Genomic DNA, 10,042 nt, shown 5'->3' with positions numbered 1-10,042 from the left:
TGCTTGCGCGTTATGATGCGCTGGACTTGCGATGTAAGCGAGGCAGCAGTGGCCAGTGACCGGCCACGACTGAGCTTCTTGTTCGCCAACCAAGCGCCATCTGCTTGACTTGCCAAAGCTTCATTGCATTTCCATGTAAACGAACTTTTATAATCAAATCCCTCATTTCCTCGATTATGGCTGTTAATATACTACTTTTCTTTATTATTCCCGGCAATCGTTACAAACGCGTTACATGAGAATGCTACAGAACTTCGATAACGTTCGAATTCTCAAGAAACAACTATTTGTCAAGCTCGAAGAAGTAGGTAATCGAGCTTTCGTAGCAAAATGCAAAGAGTTTAAGTAGTACCCGATTTGAATCCAGGTACCAATTTGAAATAATTTTGAATACAAGTTTAATAAAAAGAAATCGACCAAGTACGATTCAAAACTAACACGTCCTATCCGAGTTACCCATTAAGAAATGCATCGAGCGCTGCTTGCACAATAAGTCTAAGGATGGCGCTGATCTCGATCGCATTGCGGATAACCTCTGTTCTTGATTCTATGCTCCAAACTGCAACGTAACGTACAGTTTCGAATTTCGTGAGTTCTGCTCATGCTCGTGCGGATGCCTCACCTGACATTTGATAAGAAGCGCGAAGAGTACTGTTATTGTTATGGATCGGGCTTATGGAACTCGAGCACCCGACGTAGGGGCTCTCGCGCATCGCGCGTCTGCTCTGAACATGGCAAAGCGCAGTTGCCTGACACAGTGTCTACAGCGGTGAACAAAAAGCTGACTGGAGTTTATTTACTTTTACAAATTGACTGGAGTCAGCAAGACTCGACTGATTAATCAACAACTCGTTCAATACCGAATGTAGCAACACCTCGTTTTTTTACGAAACTACACTAGACGCGGCACAATAAATTGCCAAATGACGACGACCTCGCAAGAGGTTAGAAATCGACGGACAGCTTGCATCGCCTGCACGACCAGACTCTAGAGAAGGTGGCGATCGTGCTGTAAAGATCCCAAACTGGACCAGGTAGCTTGCGGCATATCTCGTATCGATGACGAGACAGCGACACGCGCGACTCATCAATTATCTTGGCAACGATGGCCAATCCTATCCACCCGCTGCCCGAACTTCTGCAGCACGTGCCGCAACCTAGCATTACCCACCTCACGCCTGCAGCACGTAGTTTCCATGTTCGCGAATTAATGAGCTACATGGATACGACACTCCCGGGCCAGCTGAGGCATGTGGAGCCCGACTCTCCGGAGCAGCAACAGCAGCAGCAGCAGCAGCAGCTACAACATCAACATCAACATCGACATCAGGATCAGTTGTATACATCTGATCCTGTGCTTGTCACCTCAGCTGCTGCTTCTGCCGCAGTCAAGTATCGCTCCCAATACATACCACCCATTGGAGTATTCTGGGATATCGAGAACTGTCAAGTAAGCTGAATGCTGAACTGTACAAAGCTTGCCCTAAGGCTTTGGCATTATCCTGTATTGCATCGACCTCAACCTTTGTGTGTGGTTCATTACAGGTACCAAGAGGACGCTCTGCTATGGCTGTAACCAAATTAATTAGAGATAAGTTTTATAATGGCTACAAAGAAGCTGAATTTGTTGTAGTGTGTGATATACAAAAAGAAAACGAACAAATTATTAAGGAACTCAATGATGCACAAGTAGATTTAATTCATGTGTCATCAACTTGTAAGAATGCAGCTGATGAAAAACTCAGACAATTTATGAGACGTTTTGCTGATACTCATGGCAGCCCAGGTGCTATTATTCTTATTTCTGGTGATGTTAATTTTGCTTCTGACCTCAGTGACTTAAAGCATCGTAAAAAGATTCATGTAATTTTGTTGCACAACACAAATACTTCTGAAGCTCTGATAATGTGTGCAGATGAACACTATGAATTTTCAAATTTATTAAAAAAATTACCCCCACGATCCCCTACTAAAGTAAGTGATATTGCTTTCAATCATAATGCAATCTTCATATTTAAAAATAACATATTTAATAATAAATTTATTTTTTTTTCTTCTTATGTTTCAGCAACTAGGAAATCAAGAAACCTTTGATATTCTTGTCAATAATCTTCCAGAAGATAAGGAAACTAGCAAGATTAAACACCGCTTAAAACAGCTGTCATACAACTGTGGTGGTCGAGTGATACAAATACGTTCAAATATGGCTGTGGTACGATTTACAAGTCAAGAATTGGCTGAGAGGTATATAACAAATTATAAATATTATTGTATTAAAACAAAGCTAACAGTTTTGAGAACGTTTTTCCCGCTAAATTAGAACTTCGTTGGTACTGTCAATATTTAGAGCAAAGAGCGGGGATAACAGCCGTGAATGATTCGTGGATTAGTCAGTTTGTCGATAATCGAGTCGCGTTCTAACAGTCGAAACGCGATTTCTCTTCAAACGTTACAATTGTGTTATTATATTGAACGACAACACACGTTAAGTATCTCACTTACGCGCGCGATTTATTACTACAGTTATACCTTCGTGTGCTTCTTGTCGTATTGCTTATAAATTTTTAAAGTTTTATTAACTTTTAAAAAGTATCGTTAATTGTTAAATATTGAAACGTGTAACAGTGTTATAAATTAATGAATAAAAAATTCTCAGATTTTCCAAAAAAAAATAGGTATTAATGAAAACCATGCATATTTTGATTCATACTTTATCGACGAATAATTACTTTTAACAGAGCCGAGAAGCGTATGCAAGGAGAATTGGTATTTAACCAAAAAATCAATGTCAAATGTTTAAAAGTTAAAGATATATTCAATAAAACTCAAGGTAAGTTTCATAATACCTACTCTTTGAATTTTAAAATTACGCAACTACAAGTACTAATTTTGAGTGACCAGTATATTCGCCATTGACCTTCTTTGTTTACATTTTGGACTCGATATTTATTTTTTTGCTCTCTCTTTCATTGTCTCTTTCTCTCTTATTGTCTTAGTGGTATATTGAAATGACTTTTAAATAATTTACGCTGAACATTTTATCTACAATTTTTATTTTTTTTTTTTTTTAATTTTAGATAAATCCCTAGTCCATGATAACGCAATCAGTAGTGAACCGGAAGCGGTGAACGAATCTACGAATGAAATGTATCATAATTCAGGGGCACATAATTCAGGGGCAAATGGAAGAAGCTTGCCCGGAACTCCTCATCATTATCCATCGACTCCGATCGTAGGAAACTATGGTCATTGGAATGGTGTTATGAGCACTCCTCAAGGGTAAGCAAATTAAAAAAACAATTTTCGATCTATCGAATTTTTGAAAAAATAATTTTCAAATCGTGTTATAATGATGAATACCGAGAGTGAGCTCTTGAGTTCCAAGTTGATTCTTTTAGAGTCCTTGATAATTCGAGTAATGATTTTAGAAGCTTTGATCTTATCTGAAATAAAATTTGTTACCAAAACGTGTGATGACTGAATGGAAAGAAGAGAGTATATTTAAAAAATTGTTTAAATTTTACAGAGGTTTTCCCCCACCAATGCACAGAATACGTACAACTGATGCATCCTGCAGGCTCCAGGAACAAATAGCAAGAAATTCTCCTCAAGTTTGGGCAGCACCGACCACCCCCCATCCATGGCCACATCGTGGATGGGACGAACGTAGAACCGTATGATTCCCTGAAATTTTTTGATTTCGAGATTTTCAAGGAATAACATGTTATAATTTTTAGAGTCGGGAATACCCCTCAGACACTTCACATACCTTCCGTACATCTTCAACAGGCCGTCATAAAGGTTCTGTGCCATTCCCTCGATTTGACCACCACCATCCGATACCAGATTCGATAATGTCCAGAAATTGGCCAAATGGTGGTAATCACAATGGACCAAGTAATAGACAATTTTAAATTAAATGTCGAATTATAAAAACATTTTTGTTGATAATTTTTTTTTTACGAAATAGCTTACAATGAATATCGCGGTACATCTCCAACGTATTACAATAACCAAGATAACTGGAGAAATCAGGTGTGTACAAACCCTTTCAGTTAAGAAATGAAATGAAATTTGAAATGTTTACATTTTATATAATTTTAGAAGCATCGTACACCTTCGCCAACTCCTAGACCGTATTCTCGCACTCGCAGGTCTATTACTCCTTTACAGGAAAATAATTCTGATAATGATGAAATAGAAGTAAGCTTTCCTTTTGAACGAACTTCTGATAAGTCGTTAGCTAAAGTTTATTTTCATTATATTTTTATTTTTCAGAGTATTTTCAATCCTAGAAACGGGCCAATCGAACTTCAAGTTACAAATTTAGATCAAAATATTGATGCCAAAGACATGAGGCGAATACTAACGGGGGTATTTAGTGCGAATGTAATGGTATTAGGTGTTACTACGTTTTCTCAGACCGACGGAAACTATGCTGCTACTGTAAAAGTGCCTTCGATAGCAGAGGCGCAATACGCCATATCAAAATTGCACCGTCATAAAATTGGCTTCAAACGTATTCTGATATCTTATGCTCACTCTGGTGGACCTAATCCACAGATAGTTCGATCTCAAGTTGTGATGCTGTTACAAGAAGTAGCTGGACATACATTACCTCTGTTTAAATTTCGTGATATGTACGAAAATCGTTACTTGTCAACTATCAGCATTTCTGAGCTATACAAACTGAGGGATGTCTGCCTCATTAGTGACGATACTACTGGTCGAATGGTTTCGCTTAATCCAGATCATCGTGATACACCACCGATTTGCTTGAATACAACTCTGGTGTGATATTAATTATTCACTTACGATTTATTGTTTAAAAATCATACAAAGTGATGACAAAAGGCCGAGTTTGAATCCGATTGTTTAAATAAGTTGAGCTTTTGTTCCTTATTTTTACAAATGGATTCTGATTTTAATAAACCTAAGCGATTAACGACTGATATTTTAGTTTGATTAAAATTAAGTTTAGTTTTTTTTTGCCAAAATATAACTTATTACTAATTTTTTAGGATGGCCAAGCTCTAGAACTGCCGTACTGTTTAATACACGCCCAAAAACCTTTAGGCGATAAGGGATGGGCCGAGCAAGAAATGGCAACTCTGCCTAACATCAAGATTTCGTTGAAATTGCTTAATGAACGAGTTAACAGACTTTTAACAACTCATCAGGGTAGTTTACCACTGCCAAGGTAAATTAGATTGATTTTTTTGTTTTCATATTTTTTCTTTATTTTACTTGATAAATTACTTAAATCTTAGTTTTCCGAGTTGTTATGAGGCTGAGTTTGATAAACCTCTTCAAGTTGATGAAAATGGAGTCCCCCTTGAACATTTGATATCTTGCCTAAATACAATAGAACTTAGGCAAGGGCAACTTGGAAGTGTGAAACACATTATTTGGTCTGGTAGTAGCCACAATGAAAATTACGAAGGTATTACCTTTTTTTATTACTTATTACTTTATTGAACATTTTTCAATTTAAGATGTGAAAACACATATATATTTTTAGAAAATAAGTGTCCACCAATCAGTCCACCATTGGCAAATCAATTGGCTCTATTTAGTCGCGAATTAGTGGATCTATTGAAAACAGCGCCCCATTGTCAACTATCTTTTAATCGTTTTATACCAGCATATCATCATCATTTTGGAAGACAGTGCAGAGTTGCCGATTACGGCTTTACTAAACTAATTGATTTACTAGAAGCTTTGTCTCATACTGTGCAAGTCATGGGTGAGGGTAACAATAGAATTGTCACGTTGTCGCATAGAGCGCAAGTTCGTCGCTTTACGTCGGATTTGCTTCGCGTATTGAAGGCACAAGCCAGCAAGCAAGTGACTCTATCTGAATTTCCCGTGGTTTACTCCAGAGTCATTGGTATATCTTATTTTTTTTCTCATAAATAAAAGTTTTTATGCTAATTGGAATTTAATATCTTACTTTTATTATTTAGGCAAGCCATGGGATGTCGCAGATTATGGTGTATGCGAGCTAGATGATATTCTTGGTGAAGTATCTGAAAACACCGTGGTTGTAAATAGTTGGAATAATGGTCAAGATCGCTTAATAGCTATTCCGAAGCGTGAACAAACAGCTGAAGAAATCGAAAAAACGAGACAGTTTGCCGCTGAGGTCATTGAATTATTAAAGCATGCACCACAACAAAGGATGCTATTCAACAAATTTGTGCCTTCGTACCATCATCACTTTGGTCATCAGTGTCGGGTTTCGGATTATGGTTTCACCAAACTTATCGAACTGTTTGAGGCTATTCCAGACATTGTCAAGATAGAAGAAGTCAGTGGTGGCGAGCGAAGAATTTCTTTGACGGAAAAAGAAGGACTTCGAGTTCTTGGTGAACAAATTTCAAAGCTGATAGCTTGTTGCGGCAATCCTATCAATGGTCAACTAATGATTTCAAATGTATCCCAAGCATTTTTAAAAGAATTCGGTTATTATTTGAAACCTGAATTGTTCTCCTGCAGTTCAATATCTCAATTGATGGAAAAACTTGAGGGGTCTATCAAGGTAAGTTCATGAATATTTAAAATTAATTTTTTCTGATTGATTATGATTCAATTTTTTTTGTTCTATCAAAGATTGTTAATACAAGAAATGGAGCTGCTATTGTATCAGTTGATAAAAGTCATATTCAACACCTTGGTCTCGAGTGCCGTCGTGTACTTATGGATGTGCCAAATAACTGCCTGGCTATTGGCAAATTTGAGCAATGCTACGAGCAAATATATCATAAAAAATGTTGTATTGAGAAGTATGCCCATAGCTTGGAACATTTTGTTCGTGTATGCAACATGAACAATGAATGCTTCATTGAACTGACACCATTGCAACGTTTTGCTTGCAATGTGCAACGCGTTTTGATGCATCACAATGGCAAAGTAAATATATCTCAATTTGAGGCAGCCTACTTGAAAGTCACTGGAGCAGCTTGTCGACCTGCTCAGTATGGCTTTTCATCGTTGTTTCCTTTGCTCTGTGCCATACCCTGCACTGTTGTAGTGAAAGAAGTGCGTCACAGAAGAAAGATTGTACAACTGAATAAAAAATTGGCAGGTAGGTTTTTACATTTATTTAAATTATTTTGCCATTTTTGAAGATGAATAGAATAATTTAATAAAATACATTATCTCACTTATAGCTGTGGGTTTGTTGCCACCATCTTACCCATCTTCACCTTATCAAGATACGGATTCTAGCACTGATTCAATTGAAAATGAATACTTTTCTGCCATGGTATCTAACCAATCTTCGTTATCAATGCCTGAATGTTCTACTAAATGGGATAACTCGCAGCAGTATTCCTGGAATAACGAACAAGCCATGAAATCGGATCATTGGGCATTAACTATGAACGAGGACTCTCAACAGTGGTTAACTATGGATGGTAAAAATGAAGGAGTCTTTGAGAGTCTTAAGAATTTTTCGAGCTCATTTCCTCCACCTCCTTCAAAACCGCATACTTCCGGGGTAAATACCATTATCGTAATAATTGATTGTTTATCACAAATTTTATTCTTAATATATCTTTTTTGTTTTTGTAGGAAACATTGAATAAAGTAAACAATCGTTGGCCACCAACGTCTATTTGGTCCACGCCACCAAAGTACTTTTCCACAAACGTTGAAGTAATTTTTTTTATACTTGAAGCTGATTTACGTGTACCCACTAACAGTTATTTAATCGAAACTATTTTTTTAATCAAATGTTATTTAGGTACCACCTCTGACTTTATCTCCATTAAAGCAAATCACTACAAGTGAAGCTGCTGATAATTTGATATCTCCAACAAGGAATTTGCTGCCAGCTGCTGCTAATCCTCTAAATCCACGCTTGTCACCATACTTTACTAATAAACATAATGTAGTTGCTCCACATCCTTCGGAATTACCATTACCATGCGTGTTCACACCACCAAAAGAAGTTCCTGCTAGGGTCAGTGTAGAAAAAGAAAGCATTGATAGAATCAATGAGACTCCAAACAATACTCCCAGCAAACGTGGTAAGTACTAAATTTTTCAATTTTAGTGAATAAAATTTTAAACAATCCCATACAACCTAAATTAACTTATTATTACAGCCTTTGTTGGGAAGTGTCGTTTAGCCGCTCAATTCAATCAGCCCCCTGCTGATACATAAAAAGTTTGTTGAATACGCAATCGTACATGAAAAAATACTCAAAAAAATAGCAAAATACCAAAAATATTAATTTTTGCACTTTTCGTGCAAATGTCCACCATTGCGAGCACGTTTCCTGATAATAACAAGTAGGTATACTCGTTAAAAAATTATTCGAGTTAATTCGAGTAAATAATTCGAGTAAATTCTTGCATAAAATTTTTGTCAATAATGATACCAAGTTGTCAATGTAAATCCATACAACAAAATTAAGTATCATTAAAGTCATAGTGTACATTATAGGTATTTAAGGTCTACATAAAGCTTTTTTTACCACGACTCAAAGAGTCTTGATCAAATATTGTTAATTATAAAGTTTTGATCCTGTATAGCATTTGCTAATCTGTGATAAATATTCTGTAAAAATTGTTTCCTAACTATACTTAACCGTTTAAATCGAGTAACTTAATTCACGATCCGATTTTAGTAACGGGTAGATATTTCCGATTGTTTTCTTTTATTTTTATAAATACGAGATAACACTATCAAGTACAGTTTTGACTTAGTCATATTAACATTATATTTTTTTTAATGTACTTTTTACAACGTTAGCTACGGAGCGTTGATATAGGTATTGAAAAAAAGTATATAATGATTGTCATGTTTTTATAATGCTTCAAAAATGATGAAAAAACTAGTATGTAGATGTCATACATTTAATTACGTTACAAATAATTATCGTAAAATTGTTGCGAGCAAGTAATAAAGTATTCTGTTGTTTAAAAGAAATTGTAAGTTTCCAATCTTATAGGATTGTTTTTCAAAAGTATTAAAGCGATTGGTAAATATAATGATAAATGGCTAATGTATTGCGTATTTTATATATTGCCACTTCGTTTACGGTTGCAGTGAATGGCATTTTATAAAAAAAAAAAAAAAAAAAAAATTAATATTTAGCTATAACTTGACAACAGATATAGAAAATGATGTGATTTGTAATTTATATGTTTGTTTGTTGATTTTTGTCTTTTTAAGTGTTCATTAGTTTTAAATTGAAAACGTCTTGGTCCTTCTTAAATATTAAAAAAATTGTAAATTATACCGTAAAATTAAGTTTGAATACCATTCAGTACTGTGGCTGTCGGAAAAGATCCGATCGATCTTTTTAACATTATGAGATTCATAAATTATAAAATATGAGAAAATATAAAAGTTCGGTACTTTTTTTAATTTTCGATTAATGGTGTAGGGTGATAACGAGTTTGGAAATGTAAATTTAATGCAAATGAAGTGAATAAAAGCCAACTCATATAATTTATTAATATGTATAGTAAACGAGAAAACCAAAACTTTATTTTCGAATAAAGTTTAGTAAATATAGAACTGTTTATTCTGTATTTCAATCTGTTAATATTTCGATTTTAAAATGTTTTTCTTAGTTAATATTGTATATAAAAGTCATGTTTATATCGTTTTATTAGAATTACTCTCGTTTACTATAGTATAATTTTGTTAAAACGTTTGGGTTTTGAAATGAAATTTTAAGAACTCAATTTAATGAAAGCGCTCCCAGGCTTTACGAATGACTTAATATTAAAATGATTAATTAATCAAATTGGCCGTAAAAAAAACCGAAATTTTTTTACTTCAGCCATCACATAATTTTTTCCTTTATATAATGATGCGTTGAAGATTTTGTATGTAAAACGATGTTTTTATTTCCATAAGTCTTCAAACAATTTAATTAGTTATGTAAGCTGTGATCTCAAGAGAAATTTTCATATAACTATTTGTTGTTTGGCCACTTGAATTATGATCGATTATTGCTATCCTTTATCAATGAAGATTTGTATATTTTTAAACTGATTGCGTCAATCAACATATGAGTTATAT

General features: G+C 35.0%; 1 protein-coding gene across 1 annotated transcript; it reads left to right on the top strand.

Moving 5' to 3' along the window:
- Positions 1-754: 754 nt before the first annotated feature.
- On the top strand, positions 755-9,670 carry LOC106648922 (meiosis regulator and mRNA stability factor 1). The gene is made up of 19 exons (XM_014366090.2): positions 755-1,450; positions 1,546-1,974; positions 2,069-2,244; positions 2,739-2,830; positions 3,078-3,279; positions 3,527-3,674; positions 3,738-3,897; positions 3,971-4,035; positions 4,105-4,203; positions 4,279-4,791; positions 5,022-5,200; positions 5,271-5,443; positions 5,522-5,890; positions 5,967-6,541; positions 6,613-7,087; positions 7,173-7,501; positions 7,576-7,659; positions 7,748-8,033; positions 8,112-9,670. Exons 1-19 carry the CDS (start codon positions 1,106-1,108, stop codon positions 8,168-8,170), a joined length of 4,758 nt encoding a protein of 1,585 aa, XP_014221576.1. The 5' UTR covers positions 755-1,105; the 3' UTR covers positions 8,171-9,670.
- Positions 9,671-10,042: the final 372 nt, after the last annotated feature.

The sequence above is a fragment of the Trichogramma pretiosum genome, unplaced genomic scaffold, assembly GCF_000599845.2.
Source record: "Trichogramma pretiosum strain Unisexual culture from Peru unplaced genomic scaffold, Tpre_2.0 scaffold37, whole genome shotgun sequence".
In the NCBI taxonomy this organism is placed as follows: domain Eukaryota; kingdom Metazoa; phylum Arthropoda; class Insecta; order Hymenoptera; family Trichogrammatidae; genus Trichogramma; species Trichogramma pretiosum.
This window is presented reverse-complemented; position numbering and strand designations above follow the sequence as displayed.

What these genes read in the sequence shown, in the direction of transcription:
- LOC106648922 (XM_014366090.2), top strand. Translation starts at nt 1,106, where the DNA reads ATGGCCAATCCTATCCACCCGCTGCCCGAACTTCTGCAGCACGTGCCG. An exon ending in TATATTCAATAAAACTCAAG is followed by an intron (nt 2,831 to 3,077) that starts GTAAGTTTCATA and finishes TTTTAATTTTAG; the next exon opens with ATAAATCCCTAGTCCATGAT. An exon ending in CAAAACCGCATACTTCCGGG is followed by an intron (nt 7,502 to 7,575) that starts GTAAATACCATT and finishes TTGTTTTTGTAG; the next exon opens with GAAACATTGAATAAAGTAAA.